Consider the following 26,604-nt stretch of genomic DNA (forward strand, 5'->3'; position numbering starts at 1 on the left):
TGAGGAATTCTGGGTTTTGTAGTTTGTTGTGATACCAGGATTCTGTGACAGAGAAGGCTGAATATCTCACAAAACTACAAATTTCAGAATACTATAACATTGAGCCATGGCAGTTAAAGTGTTATAAAACTGCATTATGTTTGCAGTGCAGATAAGAGTCCTAATGAACACTAGAAGCACAAGCCTAGCATCAAGAGTCAGCACCACTGAGCCACATAATCGCTCAAGATCTCAGGAAGACCAAATTCCAACCATCCAGACAAACCTAAATGCCAGATGCCCCATTGTTGAATAAAGGCAAACTAGAAGACACCAAGTGCTGGAGCCTGAGCAACTGATTGACTGCCTCTGAGGTTACAATGCAGCACCACTCCAGACTGATTCTACACTGATAACCCTGAGGCATTGTAGTGGGCATTAAATTTGTGAGCTGTGAGTTAGAGCAGGTTTTGTTATTATTGATGCCACACCTCATTCCTAGCCCATCATGCTAGAGCTGGCAGATAATCAAAAATAGGCTCATTTTGGAAGCAAAGAGGGGGATACCTGGGGAACACTATAGAACACATCAAAGCAGATACTGGCCCTACAGTGGAATTCACTTCCAAGGAATCATAGACTGTGCAGCACAGGCATAGAACTGCATTTGCTCTCACACTCTTTGCTACTGTTGCTTTTTCATTTGATTGTTCTGTTGTCTTCCACTTTGTCCAAATTTAAATTGTATGTTGCCTGAAGACAAAGAACTTGCAATATGAAGAAGTAGCAGTAGTAGTAGTAGTAGTAGTAGTGTGCCTTCAAGTCATTTCTGGTGTATGGCAACCCTATCTGACTTATGGCAAACCTATCACAGGGTTTTCTTGGCATCTTTAGAGAGGCCTTGCCATTGCCATCCTCTGAGACTGTGAGAGTGTGACTTTCCCAAGATCACCCAGTGGGTTTACATGGTCAAGCTGAGCTTCAAAACCTAGTCTCCAGAGTTACAGGCCAGTGCTCAAACCACTATCCCATGATAGCTTTTGTAATAAAACACCATATATCTAAGTGATACTGTGGCCTGGTAATGATGACACTTGGAAATAGATTGATTTTACATGAACTAAGCAACTGAACAGCTCACAAGCATTTTACTTCCAGAAATTTAAAAATCAAAATCTAATAAACTGTTATTCCTGCCAGCAGATATCCGAAAGCTGTGTAGCTGTCAGTACAGGAACCAAGAATGCCAGGTAAGTATCCTTAAGCTAAGAGAAATGGGGCAAGGATGCGAGTTTGTAATAATAGGGACAGGAAAAAGATCACAGAATGTTATTGTATTTTCCTCACAAATAAAATGGGTTCCAAGCAGATCAGTCGGACTACCATCTCAATCACAGACATATATGGTTTTTAAAACACTAACCATACAATCATCATCAACAGAAACCCACTACATATTTCTTCTCAAGTACCATGTCTGTGATAACTGAGTTGTATCTTTTTTTTTTTGGCTCATCCAAGGCAATCCTGGATAGCAGCAAAAGGAGCCTCCATCTTCCAGTCCAGGCATATGAATGCATGGCTGCGAGAACAAATCAACTGCCTCATTAATGAAGGGAACAACATCAAGGCAAATATTTGGGATTTACAAGAAACTGTGAGGAACATGAAAGCTGAGCTCAAAAGGTATACATGAATAATCATGGCACGGGATAATTGACTGATTCCTTCTTCATTAGGAATGGAAGAGAAGTTCATTACATGCCAAATGTTTGTACAAATTATATAAGCCTTTACTTTACTAAGTAATTTCTTCTATCCTGACCCTCCCACTGAAACCTGATGGGGACACTAGGTTTGGTTGTAATTCCAGTTAAGGTGGAGAAGCACCATATTTTGCAGAGGACTGCAATTCCTCTATATGAATGCTCTCAGATTTTAGTCCTTTGTTTCAAGCTATCCATTATTTGAGGGTTTGTTTGATCCAAGATTGCAAACGAAAAATCATAAGGTTCACTAGGCATCCTAAAGTTATCTATCACTTGGCATTTTGACAGTGGACTTAAAAAGTACACAGGTCATCCAGTCATAGTCTTCCCTGCTATGATGAGAAGTAATATATTTCTCTAGAGATGGCAGGAATTGTTTCTAAATTTCCAAGGAGAAATAGGGGGAGATATTATTGTTATTATTGCCATTATTGTTCTTATTTTTATTCTGGTCCTTACACAGGATAAAGCAAGCTGAAGATAAAATAACTTATTTAGAAACAGAAATTGAAACAGCAAGGAAAAATCAAGAAGGGGAGAACACAGGAGCATCTTCAGAGGATCAGTACCTTAAAAAGCTGGTATGCCATAATGAAAAGAAATATCTTGCATCAAATTGAGTTTTTACACATATTATGTGGCACCAAAGATGTGTTGGTTAAATCAGTGCTGTCTGTTTGGTCATACTGGTCGTTTGGTTTAAAGGAGTCTTCCTCAACCTAGCAGCCCTCTAGGTGTGCTCTCCAGCAGTCCTCCGTGTAAACTACAACTTTCAATGTCCCTAACAACCATAATAGTAGCTGTAGTCCAACATATCTAGAGGGTGACAGGTTGGGAAGTGTGCCCTGACACTACGAGACACCACACTGAAAAATGATCAACTTCTGTGAGATTTGTCTCATTACTTTTTGTAAACATTTTGTGGGAACAAAAATGCATTTACACCCCCCCCAAAAAAAATCTTCCAATGTGAAAAAATCAATTTTTAAACAAGCACAGAATCTCTTATCTTGCCTAGTGTATAGATATTTTTAATCTATCTATCTATCTATCTATCTATCTATCTATCTATCTATCTATCTATCTATCTCATTCTTGCCTGCAGGACTGACATAAGCAAAATTTTATATCCCTAACATTATGATGCTCAGTTCTTATGAATAAGGAGCTAGATGGTGGCCACTTTCAGTGCTCTCATTTGGAAGGTCTCTGCAAGAACAGGGATATGAAATATACACAAGTCATTGGAATCGTAACTTTATCAGACTATACCTTCCAGAACTGCCCAACCAACATATTTAGTGATGACTGGAGTGTTCTGAGTTGTAGACCATAAAGATAACTTCTCCAGGCTCTGCAATATATTATGTGTATCCTATGCTATTCAACCCGGTATGATGAAAAAGAAAAGTGGGGAAAATAGCTATGAGAGATATTACAACATCTGCTTGGCTAAGCCCTTATTGCCCACAGAATGACCCCAACAAAGAGTAACAGTAAAGCAGCAAAACCTACAACTAAGGCAATACTGGATGGTTTAAGTAAGACAAGACTTGCCAAGTGAGGACAATGGCTTGCATATGGCTCCCAGAACCATTTTTTGTTTCCCTAGGGCCGCATGAGCTAAGTATAATTTTTATCTTTTTTAACAAAAAAAAAAACCCCTGTGTCCTCCAATGATTTCTAATGGTATTTACACAATGTTTTGCCCCTTCTGGGCCATGTTGGGCACAGAAGAAGACTTTTAAAAAAACAACAACTAGAAGAAGTAGTACTTTTTAAAAAAAAACTCCTTTCCTAGGTGTAAAATGGCCTACAGGGAACAAAAACATGGGGGAAATGCCACCACACCCCTAGAGAACATTGCTGTGAGTTGGAGGGGAAATTATTTATTGTTATGTATTAAAATATCTATATTTTATATAAATCTATTACCCATCCTCTATCAAGATCTCAAAAAGCAAGTGACACAATTTAAAACAATAAAAATTAAATTTAAACATATTAAACTACACTAATAAGTTCAAAACAGACTTTAACAATTTTTCAAAATAGCAATAGCAGCCTCATTTATGTACCACTACATACTGAACTAAGCAGTATCTAAGTGGTTTACAACTGTAAGCTAATTGCTCCCAAGAAACTAGATACTCATTTTAGTGACCTCGGAAGGATGCAAGCCTGAGTCGAACTTGAGCCCTGGCTAGTATTGAACTCGCAACCTTATGATTTTTGAGTGAGTGGCTGTACTACAGGCATTTAACCACTGTGCCACCAGGGTTTTGAATGATATCCATTGTATTTGGGATAGGTTAATGAGGTCAAAAGGCTTTAATGAACAGCCACATTTTAACTTGGTGCCTAAATAACATGAGTGTTGGCACCAATTGAGCTCCAACTGGGATGCCACAACTGAGGAAGCTCCCTCTCATGTCCCAATACAGTGTGTTAATCTTACTGATGGGGCACAAGGAACACCCCCAGCAGATTTTAATCCTCTGGTAACTACATATGTAGAGAGGTGCTCCCTAAAGTATCAAGGTTCCATACTGTTTAGGGCTTTAAATGTCATCACAAGCACCTTGAATTCTGACCAGAAATGTATTGAGAGGTAGTGCATTAAAAAAAAGAAGAAGATAGACATGATATGCTGTCTATATGGTACTCTAGTCAGCAGGTGAGCTCTGGATTTTTGCACTAGCTACAGCTTTTGAGTCTTCTTCAAGGGCAACCTTACATAAAACATATTACAGCAATCTAATGAGGTTATCAGTGCTTGGAGTACTGTAGTTAGGTTATCTCTGTCCAGGAAAGACCATAGCTGATGCACCAGTTGAACCTGGCATCAAGAACTCCATGCTATAGAGTCCACTTGGACTCCAATGACAAAGGTGCGGTACAGACCTCCCAAAAAGGGAGGCCTGCTCGTGCCTGTTTTTCCTCCACAGGAAAGCCGCAGCCGCCCAACTTCACAGCTTCCCTGTGGAGGAAAAAGAACCCATAAAAAGCGGGTTCTTTTTGCACCGCCAGGCAGACATCGCAAGTGCACCAATGATGTCAGTGATGTCACAGACGTGGCACAATGTGCTATGCATCCATCACATCATGATAGCGGTGCCCGTATACACGGGGCACCACCATTGTTATGGTGCCGTGCCGTACTAGGGTTAGGAACTGTGTGGTTACCGTGCAGTCCCTTAACCCTAGTATGGCACCAGCACGGCGCTTTAGCCCCATGTGTACCGCACCATGTGGATCTAGGAATACACCAAAGATACATACTTGCTTCTTCAGGGTGAGTGCAACTCCATCCAGTACAAGCTGTTTACCAGATTTCCAGACCTGAAAACCACCAATCCATAGAGCCTCTGTTTTACTGAGATTCAGCTTCAGATTATTGCCCCTCATCAAGCCCATTACAGCCCAGCACATGCACAGTGCCAGCGTACTCTGATGATAAGAAGAAATAGAGCTAAGTGTCATCAATACTTACAGCACCCCACTCCAAGCCCCTTGTAATTTCTTGTAGATACAGAACAGCATGGGGGTTAAGATGCAGCCCTGTGACACCCCACAGCTTGACAGCCATGGGGCTAAACAGGAATCTCCTAATGCTGCTCTCTTGAACTAGCTCTCTAAATAGGAACAGAACCACTGCAGAACAGTGCCTCCTATTCTAGTCCCACAGAGCCAGTTCAATAAGCTACCATGATCAATGGTATCAAAAATTACTGAGAGGACCAGGAGGATAACAACAGCAATAGCAGCTTCATTTATATACCACTTCATACTGCACTAAGCAGTCTCTAAGCGGTTTACAACTGTAAGCTAACTGTTTGCAACAAGTATTTAATGACCTCGGAAGGATACGAAGCTGAGCCGCTCCTGAACCCTCTGGCTGAAATTGAACTCACAACATCTATGCCACCATGGTAACACCCCCACTGTCTTTCCCCCAGAATAGGTTGTCAATTAGAGCAACTAAGGGGCCAAACAGACCACCCCAAAGGGGTGGCTTGAAGCCACCCCTGGGAGAGCTGGGTTGGGCAACAGCAACTACATGCCCTGCCCCCAATCTGGCTTTTAGTCAGCCCAAAAAGAAGTGGCAAAATGCTGCTCCTTTTTAAGCCAGCAAAAAACTGGCTCTTTCCCCCTGCCATGGCTTTATGGCACTCCATTGGCATGTGGCATGTAAACACAGTGCCACCGGAGCATCATCAAGCCAGCCACCATGCTGACAGCCAGATGGCTTCCAGGCAGCGTTGGGGCATGCGCTGTCTAAATGTCATGCCCCCAAAGCCACCGGGAAGCCAACTTTACTGGGCTGTCTGTTTCAGCCTTAAAGCTATTTCAATGATATGCTCTGCCCTGAAACCAGATTGTAGCAAGTTTAAGTAGTTTCCATATACCTCTGCATATTCAGGGAGGTCTTCTTCAGGAGAATGTGCACCAGCACCTTCTTCAAGACAGCAGGCATCTCCCCTGGACATAACAAAGTATTTGCCACACCCTAGATCCACCTGGTTAGTCCACCCCTGCTATATTTTATCAGCCAAGATGGGCAAAGGTTGAGCTTACATGTAGTGGGCCAAACTGCACCAAACATATTGTCTATACCATCAGGACTCAATAACTGAAACCAGTCACTAGGGTTAGTGTTACCTGATGCAGTAACTAATGGTATCACACACACTCCATTGACTTTCTCCTGTACCAGACCATACAGAATCCTTAATAATGTTTTTTGTACTAATGCAACTCATAAATTATAATTCCAATATATCACACAATGTAATGACAATAGCTGTGACATAAACAACTAGCAAAATTGAAATTATATCTTTAAATTACAATATCATACACATAGCCTAAATGCATTTACATGTACATAGTTCCATGTGGTTAAAGCAAAAATTTGGTAAGATGTGATATTTTTAAAGGAAATGTTAAAAGAATATTTTTTAAAAAATAAAATTTCAAATTTCAAATTATTAAAAAAACAAGGCCTCTCCTTTCTTCTCCCACTGAGCATCACCCCACTCACACCATCTCTTCCGATGAGCTCCAGCATTTTAAAGGCATGCAAACAAGTGCCACAGTTTGTTTCTGCCTAAAGGCAGATGTTTAGGAGGCAGTGGTGTCATCCCATTTAGGGTGTCACTTGGTGCTACCTGAACCCCTACATCCCACTAGTGACACCACTTAGTGAAACTGATCCAATGAATCATAGAATCATAGAGTTGGAAAAGACCACAAAGACCATTCAGTCCAAGCCCCTGCCATGCAGGAAGACACAAGTAAAGCACCCCGAAGAGATGTCCATCCAGCCTCTGTTGAAAAACCTCCCAAAAAGGAGACTCTACCACACTCTGAGGGAGTGTATTCCACTGTCAAACAGTTCTTTCAGAAAATGCACGGTCAAGCCACTTTTCCCTGTCCATCTGCCCCTTTCCCTGTAGAAAAGTAGAAGAGAAAATCAACAGAATTGGTGGAACCTGTGTGCTAGTGGCATAAGAAACTCTTTTTATCTTGAAAGTACAATATAAATTTTTACAGCTAACTGTTGATTATTTTCTTTCATAGGAGAAGGACAATGAAAATTTGCATTTGAGAATCTTCATGCTTTCTGAGATGGTATAGAGTGCCTTTCATTTCTGTGTAGAATATGACATAAATGTTAATATGCATTTTTGAGTTGAAAACCAAGAAAACCCCATGATAGGTTTGCCTTAGGTTCCCCATAAGTCAGAAATTACTTGAAGGCATACAGCAACATTATTATGATGATGTTGAGAAGGTATCACTTAAGATAGATATTGCTTTCCCTCGTGAACCAACAAATGAGACAGGTAGAGATCACAAGCAGTTTCTTGAATAATTCAACATTCATTTAGAACAAGAATGTGAAATGTGTGACACCTGAAGCTCTTTTAAGCTTTTCACAGCATCTTGTTATAATTTTATGAAACCCAAGTTTCTTTTTTAAAAGAGGAATTCTAGAAATCAGAAAAATGAATAATCTAAGTCAGTATAAGACAGATTCCTATGTCTTACCCTACCCTAGAATGCCCTGCAACTACTGTACTTCTGGGGCTTTGTTGTTGTTGTTGCTGTTAACTACCATCAAGTTGACTTCGACTCATGGTAACTATCTGAATGAGAGACCGCCAAGTCACCCTACAGTCCACCACCCTGCCTAAGTCATGCAGAGTTAGAGCTGTGACTTCCTTGATTGAGTCTATCCATCTGTAATGTGATGTTCCTTGTTTAGTGAGTCATGTCTTGTAATGATATAGGCAAAGTACAACCGTCCCAGTTTAGTCATATTGGCTTCTAGGGTAAGCTAAGGCCTGATTTGCTGTAGAGCCCATTTATTTATCTTTTTAGCAGCCCATGGTCTCTGTAGAACTCTTTTACAGCACCACATTTAAAATAATTTGATTTTCTTCCTTTCAGTCTTCTTCGCTGTCCAGTTTTAACAGACATGCATAGAAATGATAAATAGGATGGTCATTCCTAACTTTAGTATTCAGTTATATACCTTTATACTTCAGGATCTTGTCCAATTGGAAACTATTATGTTTCTCTGTATTCTGTCCTAGCAGGGCAATCAAATGAAAACTTATTCACAATAAATATGTTAGCCCTTAAGGCACCATAAGACAACTGCTGCTACTTTACAAAGACAATGGCAGTAGCTCTGCCATGGATCTCTCCTTCTAGGTTAGATTGCTCTGAAAATAATATTAAACCTATAAAGCTGTATGAATGGCAGTTCTGTATCATTTGCATTGGTCTTTCCCAGCCATCAGCAACCATAAATTCTGAGGGACCCTGACCACAATATTTCTGCATGTGGATCTCAGTCTGTCAGATCATGGGTAAGACAGAGGATGCCACTGAATTTCATGAACCCCACTTTGTCAATGTAGATATACGTGTAGTTAAGGCCAATTCACATCAACCATGATTGACTGAATCTATGTAAAGCAAAGATGGCGTACACCCTCAGAAGTGTTCCATCAATCCTCACCATTATCTTTGCTGCCTAGGGATGATAGGAGTTACCATCCAACAACCTTTGGAGAGCTCATTGCTTATTATTTGTTCCATAGTGTCTACTGATTGCTTGCTTCCCAGTCATACTGGACTGTCCTAAGCCGGTAGTTTTATCTTAAAAAAAAAAACCAATTATGCTAGCTTTTCAGTCTGAAAACAAATGGAAGCTGATATTGGCTCATTAGTGTTTGTTCTGACCTGACAAAAGAAATGTTTTCACAGCTCTACTTTTATCGAATGCCTGTATTTATGCAGTGGATAGAAAACAGCATTTGTATCTGGAATTTCTCAATTGTACGCTCATTTGACATAGAAGTCAATGGTCTGCCTGAAGGACTAGAAATTGACAGATTGTGGTCCTTTCTCACTGCATAGTTTTGCAATTATTCTCCAATCCAATTTCTAATAGAAATAATATTACTGTTATTTAATAGTCAGTATTGAGCTGAATCATTGTGAAATTCAGAGGTGACCATGTCATGTTGCTGAGACAAAATAGGAAAAGGCATTTGCTCCTCCTCCCATCCCACCATCCACGTCAAGGAGTGTGCAGTGTCCTAGATTACAAATTATTCTCATATCTTAGATAGAAAAGCCCAGAAGCTCCCTCTCTATCTCTGACAGTAAAAATATAACAAACTAAGGAACTAACTATTACTGTCTTCCTCAAAATTGGAGGGTTAAGACAACCTTCTCACTCTGTCTAATAATAGTGCCAGACCTGGTGAAACTGAGTAATATCTAAAGTCAAATCAAATTTATAATATGAAAGATCAATGGTTAAGATTATCCTACAGGTTATATTTGCTAATAAACATCCCGACTTGGGTGTAATTGAAGTTAAGGAATGTGACTTTCTTGAAGAGGGTATATGTCCTGTTTCTTCTGTTAATTATTCCTTTTGGAAGTCAGTCTACTCCGCTGAAACTGCTATTAATTGGCTGCATGGAGAGCAAACTGCTAATTAGGAAAGTTATTAAAAATGGAATCCAGGCCACTGGAGTCATAACTGATTTAGCCCTTAAGCACTGGAGATGTAAGCGAATACAAAATAGATACAGTGTGTTGCATGTTCCATGTTGAACTGAATGTGACTATTTCTATATGTTTATGCCCAACACTAGAGTACAGCTTTAACATCAGCATCGAGGAAGATCAACCAACAAAGTTACCTGCAGCTCTGCTGCCATGTCAATAAACTACGAGTGAGTAAATGTAGATATATGATAGACTTAAAACTCTGGCCCCATACAGACAGGGCAAAATAAAGCTGCTTCGGGTCACTTTGGAGGTATGCTGTTTAAATGATGCATGCATCCTAAGAGTCTAGAAGCTGCACCAAAGCCACGATTCAGTCCTAAGGACTGGCGTGCAGCTTTGATGCAGCTTCCAGACTCTTAGGACGCATGTATCATTTAAACAGCTTACCTCCAAAGTGACCCAAAGCAGCTTTATTTTGGCCTGTCTGTATGGGCCCTTAGAACAACACAAAGATACTTTTCCATGGGATGCCAAAAGTCTCGATGAAGTTCCTTTATTTTAATGCAAAATAAACTGTTAATTATTTGAATGGAGGAATAATGGGCGAGTCTGAAAATTAGTAATCTGTAATTAGTAACCTTGAACAGCTCATTCAAGGACTGGAGCATTCATGTTGTCAATGACATGAATGCTATCAGCTGCACTGGTCACGCCACATTCACCTGATTATATGGGATACCAGAGAAATAGTTCCTTTCTAATCTAACTCTTTGTTAATCATGAACTACTAACTAGCATCTGTGTTTGTCATGTGCACAACATTCCTCTTATCCTGAGTGAATTTGAAATTTAATCCATATTTTCAAAACACAGTCACAATGATGTTTATCACACTATACTCTTAACGAGCTATGATTCCAGTGTGACTCCTCTAGCTGCCTCCTGCTGCATTGTGGGATTGGCAGTTTTAAGGAGGGGTATTTAGAATTCTCAGGCACAGAAGTTCTCTGCCTGAGAATTCTAAATACCCCTCCTTAAAACTGCCAATCCCAGAATGCAGCAGGAGGCAGCTAGAGGAGTCACACTGGAATCATGGCTCGTTAAGAGTATAGTGTGATAAACCTCAATGTTTTTGGGATTGTATTCATCATTTCAACCATTTTTGTGGTTTATACTGCTTGGGGCAAGGTTCTCTAAGTAGATATAGATAAAAATATAGATGTAGATATATAGAGAGAGTTTATTTACTACCATTTGATGCCAGTCATATGGATTTAGGGCAAGAGTAACTATATATTTAGAATGATTTTTTCCCAAACACAAGATTCCAAGCACAACTATTATAAAGCTATTCCATTTTCTCCTGCTCAGTGCAATTTCTTAGTAAGAAAAAAACTAGGAGGAAAAAAATAAAATGAAAAGATGGAAAAGAAACAGGAAAGAAGACAGTAAAATTACATGGAAGAGACTGGCTATTAGCAAGACATCTGGATGGAACAGTGTTTCTACCACAAGACCCACTGAAATGAATAGAAATATAGAATTTCCTTTTGCCTAGGAGGCCGGCGCTAAAAACCACATAACACCATATTGGAAGAAAGGCCACAACTTTATTAGCAACAGCAAACCAAAACAGAAGGGTTGGCACAAAGCATAAGGTCAGGATCTGAAGCATCAACTAACCCCTCGGTTAATCGATAAGCAGCATGCCTGGTGACCGCCAGGCGTTGGGATGACCTAGGGGCTAAGTACCGCAAACTGGCCGCCATCACACCAGGCATTCTCTAGATCACAAAGCCCCTAGTCACCGGGTGGCATATCCATGTTGTGGCCCCCGCAATGGCCACAACCCTTGCACAGCTTGCCCCCGGGTCTCAATTGACTCCCAAACCAGTGCTCCATAGCCCTGGTAACCAAACCAACCAGATCCTGTCCTATGCTGCCGCCCCAAGTTGTGACAATACACCCAATAACCCAAGCGGAGGGTGGGTGGGAGAGCCGAGCGGCAAATGGCTGCGGGGCCTGGCCTCGTGGCCAATATATAGCCAAGGCCCTGCCCATCACCCCATACTGAGGCTCCTCCTCCAAAGCCGCCCCAACCAATGGGCCGCCCTGGAGGACTGGAGCCCCACCAAAGAAACTTCCTCCGCCCTTACTAGAGCGGCCCGGGAGGAAGGGGAGGGCCCTTCCAGCCCGAGCCACCAATCGGGGCGGAGGGCAGGCCCCAACCCGGAAGTTGGGGCCAGGGAGCCGCGCCGGCTCCCTTCAGCAAAGCGGCCGGCCCGGGGAGTCGGGCAGCCGCTTTTTATTGAGGATTGTGTGAAAGGTCTTAGTTCATTTACGTCATATATGGCGCTATTTCTCCTGGTCAGATGGAGAAGAAAAGTATGGGCACCCCTTGCTTCTGAGTTATCCCATGCAAGATACCCCAAAATAAATAAATAAATAAATAATATTTATATTTCCCACCTCTCCCAAGGATTGAAGCAGGATTACATCATTAAAATAATACAATGCAATCCAAAACACAATCTATAAAATACTAATACTGAATTACACATTCCTGTTAATTCCTTAAAATATCCAATTGTCAAATAATTATACAATCATAATCAAGGTGGAGCCTTAACCATAGTCTCTTATACAAAATCTGGTGGATAAGCCTGCCAGAAGAGATCCATCTTAAGTGCCTTCTTAAAGGAGTCTAAGGTAGTAATAAGACGGATCTCTTCTGGTAGACTATTCCACAATTTAGGAGCTGTGACAGTATATGCTCTATAGGAAGTTATGGTTAATCAGGTGTTACAGTATTGCAACAAATTCTTCCCAGAAGAATTTGTGCACGGGGCGGATTATGTAGGGAGAGGCTTTCCCACAAGTAACTCGGGCCTGAGCCATGTAGGGCTTTAAAGGTAATAACCAATACCTTGTATTGCACACAGAAGCTAATTGGGAGCCAGTGAAGAAATTTTAACACTGGTGTTAAAATACTTTGTTTTGCTTTTGTTTTAATTAGAGGGAGCTTCAAGAAAGCAAGTTGACCTGTGTGGAGGAAGATGAAGTTTTTACAAAGGTAAACTTAATTATTGTGAATGTGTAACACAGTACAACTAATGTCAAACAATTCTGGGTTCCATTGATTTGATCCAGTGATTCCCAGTGGGTGGTAACCCCTTGGGGGTGGTGGAAGCTTCCAGCAGGCAGTGAGGTAGAAAGGAGGTAGCAGGGGGGTTGAAGAGGGGGAAAGGAGGTGGCAGTGGGGCATTTAGTCAAAGTATTGGTGTGCAAGAAAGACAAAGGAAACCAGCTGTCTTTAGAACCATGGTGGGGATTAGGATTGCATGAAACTTCTTTTCAGGGTCCTCAAAAAAACCACTACACAGCCTTGCTGATCATTTTGTGTCGTGGTGTCTCCCGCTTTTTGCCTGCCCATGTGAGCTCACTCCCTTACTGGTGTCTTTCACTACTGGTGGCAATTGGGCAATTATGTGAGGCTTGGGCTTCTGTGGCTCATAGCGGCACCATTTTGGGATAGACTGGAGCAAATAGTCAGAGCACATGGTGGTGGGGAGAAGTGGTAGCAAAAAAGGGCTTTCAAATTTGGAACCTTGCTTAAGTTTTGTGAGCTTTGCTGGGACTTGGCTCGCAAGATGCAGATGCACTGCTGCTCCTGCTTTCTTTTATCGGAAAAAGTGAGAAAAGAGGTAGCAGACAAAACCTTTTTGTGTTTGTGGGAGAGTAGACACATGAAGCTGTGTGGGGAAGCCATGTCTTCCACTCTGGGCATTTCTAAAGAGTGGGATATAAATACAATTATTAATAGTAATAATTATAATTAGAATATGTATCTGGGGCAGTAACTGTGCTTGATTATTGGAAAAAGTCCTTTGTCTTGGGGTGGCTCCTGTAAATCTCTCCCTTTCCCATCCCACACCAGTTTCCAGTCCAGAGCATATGGCCCCTGTAAACCCCCTACATATGCACTGGCTATGTCTTTCTTTGCAATGATGGATTGAGAGTCCCTCTTCTCTGGGGAGAAGCTTCTCCCTTGCACCTGTTCACCCTTGGGAGCAGCAACTGAGCAGCATGCAAGAGGCCTCTTCTCTGCACTGGCCTTTGCTGCAAGGCTGGCATGGCCGAGATACTTCTTGGTCACTGCTTAGCTAGCTGCTCAGTTGCTGTTCCCAGGATGACAGGGCACAAAGGGAGCAGCAACTAAGCAACCAGTGAAACAGTGACCAAAAAGACCCTTGCCTGTGCCAGTCTTTGCTGCAAGACTGATATAAGCAAGAAGCTTCTCAGTCACTGCTCAGCCAGCTGCTTGGTTGCTGTTTCAAAGGTGACTTAGTGCAAAGGGAGCAGTGACTTAGATTGGCTGTTTTGAATTTGCAGTAGAACAGTAGACCTAATATCAAAAAATATGCTGGAGGGGAGGCACTAGGATTGTTGCCCAAGAGGAAAGGGAGGGTGGCCCAAAAAAGTTTGGGGACCACTGATTGATCTAACATTCTTATTGAAATCAGCTAGTCTTTAATGTGCATAGCTTTGACACTAGAAAGGCTATGTCTCATATTCATTAGAAACTTCCTCTTGTTATTACACCATTCCTTCTACTATATGGGAGAAAACACTAAGTGTGTTATTTTTGAATGCTCAGTCTCCAGTTACCATTGGTTATCAAATGTTTCAAGAAATGGTTCAAGACTCTCAATCTTTTGAGCAAACAACCAGGCTGTTCTAAATCACTTGCTAGCTCTCCTCTGTCTTCTGACATTGTCTCAAGTGGTGGACATTGAAATGTGCTTTTTATAGGGATATAATCCTGGCCAGGATTATCCTTGCCTTGTAAATGAGGCAATTGCTTGTCTCCCCCATTTCTCCTTGGGATAAAATTGTGAGGTGTTTTTTTTTTTCTTCATCGTGGAGAGGTATTGTAGATTTTCAAGACTAATTTTGGTGGTTTCCTAGAAAATGCAGGAAAAAAACCTATGACTTATGTTGCATAGATTTGTAAAAGTTACAGTATTGGATGAATTGTGTGTATCTTTTGGTTACATTTCTGTATCTCTGTGATTAATCAGTCTTCTGCTTGTTCTGTGTGCGAGTACTTATCTTTAGAAACGGGAAAGAAACAGTAATTTTCACTGAGAAATTATGAAAAATATAAGAAAAATTGCTTAGTGTCTGATTCTCAAGGCAAGACATGGGGTAGAAGGAGACAGAGAATGACAGGCTGTCTTGCCATTGCAAGCCCTCCTGTTTAAACCAAGCGATGAGATTTTTTTTCACATCCCTAGTTTCTCTTCAGGAAAAATATGTACAGAATATATGACTGAAGGCTGAAATACCCTGAAGACACCAGATCTTGTCTGATCTTGGAAACTAAGCAGGTTTAGCCCTTGTTAGTACTAGGATGGGAGCCCTCCAATGAATGTCAAGTGCTGTAGGCTGTATTTCAGAGGAATGAACTGGTAAAACCACCTTTAAGTATTCCTTGTTTTGAAATTAGTGGGGTTGCCATAAATCAATGGGCAACTTGTAGGTATGTGCGTGCGTGCACACACACACACCTGGTGACTACCTCAGGCAGTAGGAATTGTCAACTTTGCTGAACAAAGATAGAAAACATGGAAACTTAGAAAGATGTGTCAAAATATGTACTTCTTTTTCAGATGAAACATCAAATCAGGGAGCTAGAAGAGTATATACAAGAATATGAAGTGAAAATACAGGTAAATGTAAGCTATTGAATGACAGAATGTGAATACCAACAGGTGCATAATTTAGCCTCAGTCTCAAACCCATTTGCTAAAGAGTAAACCTTGTTAAGCCCAGTCTGATTAAGTATACATAAGATATCATTGTAATAAACCAAAATAATAGTTTTACGAGATTTTCCAACTCTGGGTGCTTGGATTTAGTATCACCCAAGGGTGGTAATGTAGGAATTATAATACATTGGAGGTCATATTATAATGACCAGAAAAATCAAAGCAAATGATAAAAAGAGGACTACCTGACAATAGAAATCTGTGCTAATGATGGGAATGGTTAACTCTTTACAAATAAAAAGATATCTGACTATGCAAAACAACAACAACAACAAATCTTAAATAATTTCAAAAATTAGGCATGATTTCATGATGTCTGACTGTTTTCTCTTTGTTATAATCAACAGAAGGACTTGACAATCACTATAAATAAGGTATATAAGCAGTTATGTAGGCAGATCCTACATGGGTTTTCTCAGTAGTAATTCCCTACAGCATTCTAGCATAATATTATAGTTGGATAGTTTAAAAAGTGGTATGTAATGTATATATTTTCTGCTGGATGAAGCTCTGAATACCTGTACATCCTTTACAAAAAGGAAAGAAAAAGAAACAAGCAAGATTTTTTTTTTCTTCTGTAGTTCTCCATGTTACAATTGTTTAATGCAGTGGTTTTTAACCTCTCGAATGACACTAATGCTACAGGTTGATTTGCCTACAGGCAATGGACAGTCTCAACAGCATAGCTGCTTTTTTGAGGATCCATTGGAAAAGGCCAGCCATATTTGTTACTGATATGTCCATACACAAATTGTTCTGTTACTAACCATTAACCATGACTCATTTTGTTCTCTTGGTATTGTGCCAATTAAATGCAGATTGTTACATGAACACACAGAATAGCCATTTATATAGGTCCTATCTTATTTGACACTGCACTCTGAGCAGTTATGACTATGTAGGTCTGCTGCCAAATACTTTGGGAATGAGCTCATTTTTTTGTAGAGAACACAGATACTGAGGTCCTGCTTCTGGATACGTATTATGCAGTTCTGCCCAGAAAGAACTGTGATACAGTTCTCCTCTCCTATACTACTCACAACTATGCCACCATCCCCAAGGAGGTCTGGAGAATGTCTTCGTCATTCTGTATCTGGTTATAGGCACACAGATTTTTTTCCAGTGCTCCTCAGTCTCCATTGACCAGTAAATGTGAGGAAGGCACAAGGAAGGGTGAGTTCTACAGGTGTTTTGGTTGTTGTATGAAGAAGACAGTGAATTCCTCCCCCTAAAAGGACCAAATACATTCTATATGTAGGTGCCACTTTCATTTAAACCCGCATATGTCACTGGAAGGATGCTAGCCATAGTTATCATATATCACAAAACTGCCCTGAGCTTTGAATTGTGTGAAGTGTAATATATTGCTCAGGGAGGCTTCTAAAACTTGCTGGATATTTTGCTTTTAGGTTCTTGAAGACAGAGAGAAAACCCTGAAGAATGAGCTGTCAGCAGTTGTGAAAGACAAGACTCAGTAAGACACTCTATGAGTCCAATCCCCCCTGTAGCCATAGTCAAATCTTGAAGCATGTCAGCCGAATGGAAGCCATAGTAATTCTGCTGCTGAGGATTACTACAGCTTTGGCTGCAACATATGTAATGTTACTGAAGGAAAAAGATAGTTGGGAACAGCTGAGATTGCCTATATTTTAAATTCTGACAATGATCAAGAAAATGGTAGATTCACAGCATTTTCTTAAGCCACACTTGATGAACCTGTGTTGAGATGGGCTCAGGTGCAAGGGGATGGGCTGTCCAGTGCACAGAAGAGGGTCAGATGTTTATAAAATGCATGCCAAATTTCTGGGATGAGGGTCAGTGGCATTTTTACCTAAACCTTGGACCAATTCTGTTTTCAGAGTCCCAAACACATTATACTTCCTCTCCCCAACAAACTTCCAGATTTTCTCAACTTCCTTATTTTATTCACCTTGGTGGACCTGCTGCACTATATCCTCATGTCATATCTATAATTTCACAGACATGTCACAGGATCTGGAGCAATATTACATCTGGATAGGCCATCGCCTGAATGCAGTAATATCTGGTCAAGTGGTAGTTAGTAGGACTAGGGAACTACCAAATAATAGTTGACTCTCCAAATAATTTTGAACTACAACTCCCATCTGCTCTAATTAACATAGTGAAAGTTGTTGAATGATGATGTTTGCAGTCCAGCAACATTTGGAGTTGTTTACATGTTTCTATTCTTCATGTATAGTGTGACCTGTCAAAATAATGTCATCTTGTATTATCAGGCATGGTTGTGCCATTCAGACTTGATTCAGAGTTCCATTCAGAAGCTATCAGTTTCTTTGGAAAGAGCCAGAAATAGCCTAATTTCTTTATATTTATATTGCCACAAAACAGGTGTTATAAATATCATTCAGTAACTTTCTTTGTATATTACCTTTCCGAAATATGTTAATAATCCAGTCTATTCTTATTTCTTCCAGACGTCAGATCAAGTTTCAAGGCAAGTTTTTGAACCTTCATCCAAAGAGCTTGATGTATGAAATAGCCAGGGCTGAACTGGTCAGTAACTTTGTTTTACCCAATAGAAAGAAAACTATCTGGTCAGCCTTGTAAGCACACATTTTAGTCAAAAGGCTGGTTAATTTTTTTTAAAAAAAATAACAAAGTTATTGCAAATGAGCCCAGTAACACTGGATGGCACATTAGGCTGGGCTATTTGATTGTGCTTTGTGTGCATGTGGGGTAGACTGGATGCTATTTAACCCCTTCTGAAGGGAAGGAAATGGAAACAGATAGTGTATGATTTTGTAGAGCCCTGAAATAGCTAAAATATCAGTTGTATCAAAAAATTACCACATGTACTAGTGGTACTTTTCATTACAGTAGGCCATCTCTATAGGTGGGGGTATGGTTCCGGAAGCCCCCACAGACCCTAAAAAAGAGGGATGATTGAACCCCATATCGTTCAGTGTGTCCTCATTAACATGCACACTTCAGTGTATGCATGTTCACATTGCTGCCATTGAATAATATGAGGCTTGGTGATCTGCAGGTGGTCAAATTAACTGATCCAAAGCCTGCGGATACAGACAACCCACTGTACCATTTTGTTAAATAGCCAAGACTCCTGTCCTGTAGACAACATGTTTATATATTACCTTCAGGATCAGGGCAGTGAGCCACTAATACCAGTGGAACACCGAAGAATACCAGCAGAAGAGGATTGTTACCCATATGTCTTGTTTGTAGACATCCCAGAGATATCTGCTTAGGGCTGAGGGATATAGGATCGTGGTCTAGACAGACCTTTGATTTGATCCAGCAGAGCTTTCTTTATATTCCTGTGACATTATGTGTCACAAATGTTGCTGTAGCTGATAAACTAAAAAGTTATGTTTATACCACAACAACTAAAGGAATGGTACAAGACCATGCTATAGTTTAGGAGCACAAATACTTTACCATTCCAATAGTGAATAAATTACATCATCCATAACTACCACAGTCTAACACAGAGTATATGTTCTGAAATCTTTGTAACCACACACACACACTCAAATTTCTTTTTATCTATAGGAAGAAAAAATGCAGAGAGAAGAAAAATCTGGGAAGAAGCAGCTTTGTGGTGGTAGGTTAGTGAAGAACACATGTATTGTTTGTTAACATTTATTATTACCATTCATCTTTTTTTAAAAAAAAATATAAACCTCTAACAGCACAGACATCTTGGGAAGTAACAACACTGCTTATTTACACAAAAAGCCTTCTTTAAATGACCAAATTACTATATTAAGAGACTGGCTGAAATGTTCCTTTCCATTTTAAACTCTTTTCCTCTTGATTAACTAAAATTATACAGCTAATGGACTTAAAGTTCCACCCATGATGCCAGAATTATTCCCAACAACACCATGGTCTGCTGCATCCAGATAAAATGTTTTGCAGGTCTGGAAGCTTCATCAACATTATATAACATTCCACACATTCATAACATGATTCCAAATCATTAGTCCAGAAAACATAATATGTCAAACAGTTTCAATGAAATTTCAGGTGCCAATGGCATCAGACCAATATGTTTCCTAATAGGTTTTGTGGTTAAGCCAGTCTCTGGAATATGAGGGCCAAAACAGGCATTATTTTAATGATGCAGCTATCAGTGATATATTTTCCCTCTGTTTTATTCTACAGGAAGTGCTGATGGGGTTAATATGAGTCAGGATATTTATGGGTGGAGGAACAGGGTTTTAATTCATCCTGGATTCAAAACCAGACAGTCCCACTGTATCTGTAATTGCTATTGCAATATAGCTTTCCATTCTTCTAATAGTGCAAAATAGTGTTCAATTCTAGTTTTGTGCTCCATGGTGGGCCAAGTGCAGATAGCAACCACAGTGGTGGAGACAGGATGAAAAGACCCTTACTAGTTTCCTGATCCAGACTAGAGGTGCTTCACTAATTGTAGAATAAAGCGGAAAAAGCCTACCTTTGGCCCTGAGATGGATCATATTACAGAGGCTAAGTGGAATCAGCAAAAGCATTTTTTTTTTACTGAACTATTTTCTGAGCAGAACCAATTCTGCCATGTTTAACTTGTCATTAAGACAACTCTAATATATGAGACTTGATGTTGCGGGGGGGGGGGGGGAGAGAAATGATAAAATTACCCCTATAACAGCTTTCCCAGACCTCATATGTTCTGGATGAGAACTTCAAACATCCCCAAACATCAATCATGCAGCTGGGTGCAAACAGCTCCACCCAAAACATGGTGGGCCAGGTGGAGAAGGGTGCACTAGATTAACATGGCTACTCCTCCAGACATTGGCCCTGTTTACATGGGCCTTTTAGTACGTCCTGATGATGTACTAGGGTTGCCCAGGAGCATAGTTTTTAGACGCTCCCTAACCCTAGTACATTGCCAGGATGTCAAAATGGTGGCACCCTGTCTACATGGGCATTGTCATTTTGATGTGACAGACACCTAGAGTCCGCACGTCCTGGCGCGCTTGTGACGCTGCAAGTGTGCCATTGGCGCATTGCAGCATCACAAGCATGCCGCATAAAGAACCCGTCTTTTAAGGGTTCTTTTTGTTCCACGGGGAAGCCCCACAGTCTGAAGGCTGCAGCTTCCCTGTGGAGCAAACTACGGCGGCATATCCTGCCATTGCCACTAAGAGTGAATACATATTATTTAGTAAGATCTAGAAATGTAATGAAAGGGATACTGATAATGTTGAAAGTACTGAAGAGAGTTGAGAAAGTGCACATAGCAGAAGAAACCTAGGCGGGATAGAGACGGGCAAAAAGGGGTGTGTTCATGACGTCATGAAGGTATAGCCTTCAGACGGCCCTTACCTGAATGCCGCCATGAACACGCCGCCTGCACGCCCCAAGCGGGAAGAAGCGGCATTAAAAAGGTGCTGTTTTTCCCCGCTTCTTTTCTATATACTGCGCAACTGCGCAGCTCCGTCTATAAGCTGCTGCACCAGTACGCCAGAATTGTTACGCCGCTAATTTAAGTTGCCCATTTAAAAGCTCCATGTCTGCTGCGTTGCATAATGAGTCGGGGTCCTGGAACATGCGCAGTTTGCACCGAGACACTAATTAGAGCGTCAGATGCCATGCAGATGTGGAAGCTGCAGCACAGCTGCACTGTATTTTAATGCTCGTAACCCTAACCCTAGAGCAACATGTACGCATGCGCTGCTAGAATTGGGGAAAGTTTGGAATTTAAAGTGAACCCCTACACACATTCCTGTGCCATTTTCACCTAACAATAAAAAACCCATAAAACTTTAAATATTTACATATGTACAAGGGAGGTGATGGGGGATGGCAGGGGGACAGCGGTGGCAGCGGCGACAGCTGTGGCTGTGCATTGCAGATTCAGCAAGAGCGTGGGGACCAAAGGAGAGGAGGCATCCATGATGCTGGTGACACTACCAACGTGCAAGCGGACAAGGATGCCAACACCAGCTGATCACCAGCTGGCAGGAGACCACCATTGTTCTTGGGCAGGGCGAGGGAAAAAGTTTAAAGGGGCCTGGGCGCTTTAAATGTGCACATAGGCTTTCTGCCGCCAGTGCTGAGCACCGCAGCTGCACAGCTGCACATCCGCCAGCCGGCAAAAGAAAAAAAAAGCCCCGTTTTTGGGTGCCCGTGCAAAAGCTGCCTCTCTCTTTGCAGCGTCCTCCGAGGTGGCGGTATGGAAACTGCGGGTCAGAAACGGCTCCAGGTGAGGCGTCTTCACTGCCCCCCATGTGGAAGCCCCATACACCTGAGCCACGCCCCTGGGGCGGGCGGTCTGGAGGCTCCGTATTCAGCAGAATACACCTCCAAGACGTCTTCCCCTGCCCGTCTGTACCCCGCCCTAAAGTTGTTTTGATCTGATTTTACATGGATTTTTTTTTAAACTCTGCTGGTATTAGTAAGCCAGAAACACTGAAAGCTGAATATGAATGCATTAACATTTCAAATAAAGAATAGTACTGATCTTTGGATATAGGGCAGAATATAAACATGTTTATTAATAACTAAAATAAATATTAAGGGCCAGTGAAAAGCTCTCCCCACACAAGTGAGATTTTTTAAAAAAACAGTATTGGAAAATTTGTTGTTTTAATATAGGTGAATTAATATGTGCAAATGAGAAAAAAAAATAGACATTTTCTTGCTGTCAAGGGATGCATACAAGGGATGCATGTTAAAATGAATAATGATCCCAAAAAAGTATTTCTGTGAGATTAGGAAAGATTTGTCATATATTTCAATTATTTTTCAACTTCAGGACTTTTTTGTAAGAAATTCAGTTTTGCAAAAAGCACACACCCTTGTTTCTTGCACTTATACACAGCATTTTGTGCAAAAATTGTATTTGGTACAAAACACACTATTTCTACACAAACTGTCAAAAATCCCCACTTTGTTATAGCAAGGAGAATATTTTGCAAGTATTTGTTACATTCCTAGGAAGAAGTGACTAGTCAAAGCTCGAACAGAGCAAGGTATCACATTTTTGCAAGTGGTATGTCATCAGCATTGCACAGATGAAAACCAAAACACGTGTGACCAAGCAACAATAGGTTGTGGTCAAGATGGCAAAAGTTTTTAACATAGAAGAACATAGCAGCCAGGAGATGCTGCAGTAGATTGCCTCAGCCTACTGGGAAGGACAAGAACCTGCACTCTCCTCTCCCACTGCTGAGATATTGGAGTGCAAACTACTTTTTCACTTTGAACACAATTTGCACAAACTGGAATAAGCTGAGGACAAAGTGGGCAGGGGAGAGCTAGAAGGAGGAGAGAGAAACTCAAACATTTTACAAGCAGCTGAGAAAGTGGGATGGCAGAAAATTAATCAGGACTGTTCCTGCCAAATCAGTACAGTTGGGGGATATATATATGATATGTGCTCTTTGAAGATGGGGCATACGTCAGTGTTAGAAAAAAATGCTTTGGATGTAGATGGGCCCAGGTTCATTTACTAACATTTCCCATTAAAATGGGATAGTAGGGGGTTAGACAAAATTCCACCTGAGATCTTAGAGGTCAACGGATACCAGTTAGAACTGAAAGTTCTGTCCTTGGTGGATCAGTGCACCAATTCTTGCTTTTCCCAGACATGCTGCTCTTCATATTTTAAAATATTAATCTCTTTAGACCTATTACATGGACAACGTGGCTTTAACACCTTCCTAATTGTTGGGAGAAAGATGTACCCTCATAATATAGCATGTGACTGGGCGTGAGATGGACAGAACAAAGAAGCTTTTTATTATTTTTCCTTATGAATGTGTGCTTTCAAGGTGTTTAATAATTATTCTGTAACACTTCCATAGTAGTCCATTGAAGTATATTTGGTTTAGAAGTATGCCTAAGAAGACTTGCCTAAGCCTTTTTGCTGAGCTTCAGTGTTATGGATCAGGGAATATGGTTCTACCACATTGAGTTCAAAATTACAGCCACTGCCCTAAACCAATTACAAGGAAGTCAGACATACTCCCCTGCTTTGTTCATTTTAAGCTATTTTTACAATTGATGCTTAAACAGTCTCCCCTCCACCAGATATAATTGGAATGCTATTCCAAATTAGCTTAAATGTACATTCTGATTCAGGAAAAATGCTTTATTGCACTTTTCTGCATTACCAACAACAAACCCACCAATTTTAATATATTCAGACATTTGGTAATAGGCACCCAAATAGTGTCACTTGCTAAATACCCTTGAAGTTGCTTGTCCTTTATTCAAAGCCTGAAGTATTCTTGAGTCTGAATGACATGGGGCCTGTATGGCCCATCCATGCTGTTTGCATGGAGCTTTTTGCCACTGAGTTTCTAGGAAACTCTGTGGTAACAACTAACAAACCAGACAGCCCTGCATGCCCTGTACCTACCTGGTGGTAATGGGTCCATGGCACAGCAGCGAGTGGCTGTGTAGATGCCAGCCCATTACTGTACCACTCAGGGACTGACCTGGGACAAGATCTGGGGCAGGATAGCATGGACTTCGCCTGTGCTATCCTTCCCATCTGATTAGTGCCAAAGTTTTGCAAACCACTTATACACTGTGAAGTCAAAGGCTTTCATGGCCGGCATCCATAGTATTTTGTGGGTTTTTTGGGCTATGTGACCATGTTCTAGAAGAATTTCTTCCTGATGTTCACCAGCATCTGTGGCTGTTATCTTCCGAGAATGCTTGCCTATACCCAACTCTTTTCCAGGCAAGCATTCTCAGAAGATGCCAGCCACAGATGCTGGTGAAATGTCAGGAAAAAACTCTTCTAGAACATGGCCACATAGCCCGAAAAACCCACAAAAAACACTTATGCATTCTTTTTGGCCCATCAGCAAACAGGGACCCTTAAACAAAGGCCAAAATCAAATGGCTTTTTCACTTCTTTTTTACTTTATCCAATGAAGACTTTCTGTTTTTATTTTTCTTTCATAGGGCAAAGATAGTCTGGATCTTCATAGTGCTGTGGCGGTTTACTGGCATCCTGCTGGTGATTCTTCTCCTGGTGATTCTAGTCATCTTCTTCATTCTCAGTGTCTGCCTATCAAATCACACTGTGACAGAGGCATATCAGCGTCCTGTGTGGCAGTTCCTGGGCTATTATTTCCAGCCATATATTGAATTGTACAATGATGGCATCTTACCGAATTGATCTCAGAACTGAAAGAAGCTGTTGAATAGAAAGCCTGTCATGATGTATCTAAGAATGTGGATAAAGCTGATATCCTATCATAGTTTCCAGGTCTGGGCTATTTTCCCTCACATACACTAATGCCCATCATTGTTGGTAATATCCTTCAGTTTATGATCCACAAAACTGAAAGGAGTACACCACTGATGCACTATACAGCTCAAGTCCAGGTTATTTTAAACACATAGGCTCAGAACACATGGGCCAAATAAGGCAGCTTCTGGCCATTTTGGGGTTGTGGCATTCAAATGATGCATGCCGCCAAATTGGCCAGAAGCAACTCCTGCACTGCCAGGAGTCCAGCACCACAGCAAAAAGCAGCAGAAATAATTCGGCTTCTGGTTGCACTGGCTTGGGACTGCAGCAGCCATCCTCTTTGGAAGCAGGCTGTGTGGTTGCCGTGATCCCAGTGTGATTGCAGCCAGAGTGGCCAGAGGCCTCTTCTATGGGGCCATCTGCTTTGACCCCTTGTTATAGAATAATAAAATCATAGAATCATAGAGTTGGAACAGACCCCAAGGGCCATCCAATCCAAGTCCCTGCCATGCAGGAGTACAGAATCAAAGCACCCCTGAAAGATAGCCATCCAGCCTGTTTAAAAACCTCCAAAGAAAGAGACTCCACCACCTTCCAGGGCAATGTATTTCACTATTGAACAGCTCTTACTGTCTGGAGATTCTTCCTAACATTTAGGTAGAATCTCTTTTCAGGTAGTATCTGCCTGTATGTTTCCTGAGCTCTAAAAATTCAAGGGAAGCATTTCTCTCTATGTCACTGTCTTTACAGACAAATTTGTTAGAAACATGATGGGAGAAAGCCTTCTCTGTGGCTGCTCTCACATTTTGGAACTCCCTCTTAGGGAAGGTAAGATGGCTTCTTTCTTGCTGTTTTGTTTTATGTTGTTTTGTTCTTTTGGCAAAAGGTTAGGTCCTTTTCATTTCAGCAAGCCTTTGAAAATTGAATGCTAAGAAGAGAAGGGGTTTTATGATGTCATATAGATGACTTGAAGGCACATACACAAACACTATTTATAATCTTTACTTTAAAATAATATTATAAGTTGTTTTAATTCACTGTTAAATTAATACTGTTTTAATCTCTACTTTTGTATGTTTTTAGCTATATAGGTTGAGCATCTGTTTATCCAGAATTCCAAAATCTGAAATACTTCAAATTTCCAATTTTTTTTAGCTACATACCTGTACTGTATTTGTGATGCTGGGGAGAGACGTGTTTGGAGAGAGACAAGAGGATCTATGAAATGGCAGGAGGTATAGGTTTTTACCAAACACTATACTTTAATTCCTGCCATTCCATAGACGCTCAGTCTCTCTCCAGCTTCATTATGTCTCATTGTGTATATACAAATATAGGTATTCCAAAATACTATATATAGAACACTTCTGGACCCAATCATTTCTGATAAAGGATACAACCTGTATGTGTTCTATTGTAATTTTTTTTCTCATTTGTAAGTTCTCTTGAGTCCCAACCTGGGAGAAACATTTTGTCAGTGAAAAAATGGTGGTGGTGATGATGAATAGCAAACTGCCAGGATCCCTACAAATATCCTGAATATCTAGGATCCCTAGAAATATCCTGTCTGGTAAAACCATACCTTTCTTGTCTAGGGATGAGAAGTTTTTAGTGGAAGTGGGGCAGGGGGATCTTCCTGATGCAAAGAAAAGAAGAGAAAAGAGTCTCCAAAAACTGCACAATTTTCAGGTCATTTTGGTTTAAATGTTTAGTATAATACTTTCTTGATTTGGACAAAAGTAATTTTGTAAAATAAAGTAAGTGA

The 26,604-nt window shown here is 40.9% G+C and overlaps 1 protein-coding gene across 1 annotated transcript in view; it reads left to right on the forward strand.

Moving 5' to 3' along the window:
* Positions 1-24,764, forward strand: part of LOC149318295 (uncharacterized) — a 44,284-nt gene extending 19,520 nt beyond the window's left edge. The window contains exons 3-13 of the mRNA XM_089508318.1: positions 1,183-1,229; positions 1,501-1,665; positions 2,212-2,329; positions 7,332-7,382; positions 9,932-10,012; positions 12,805-12,861; positions 15,461-15,520; positions 17,029-17,093; positions 18,076-18,154; positions 19,172-19,227; positions 24,548-24,764. Coding sequence (XP_089364444.1) covers positions 1,183-1,229; positions 1,501-1,665; positions 2,212-2,329; positions 7,332-7,382; positions 9,932-10,012; positions 12,805-12,861; positions 15,461-15,520; positions 17,029-17,093; positions 18,076-18,154; positions 19,172-19,227; positions 24,548-24,764 — 996 coding nt within the window. The remainder of the gene's footprint in view (positions 1-1,182; positions 1,230-1,500; positions 1,666-2,211; positions 2,330-7,331; positions 7,383-9,931; positions 10,013-12,804; positions 12,862-15,460; positions 15,521-17,028; positions 17,094-18,075; positions 18,155-19,171; positions 19,228-24,547) is intronic.
* The last annotated feature ends 1,840 nt before the right edge of the window (positions 24,765-26,604 follow it).

Source organism: Sceloporus occidentalis, unplaced genomic scaffold (genome assembly GCF_023333645.1).
Source record: "Sceloporus occidentalis isolate IW3139 unplaced genomic scaffold, rSceOcc1.0.p SCAF_2, whole genome shotgun sequence".
In the NCBI taxonomy this organism is placed as follows: Eukaryota; Metazoa; Chordata; class Lepidosauria; order Squamata; family Phrynosomatidae; genus Sceloporus; species Sceloporus occidentalis.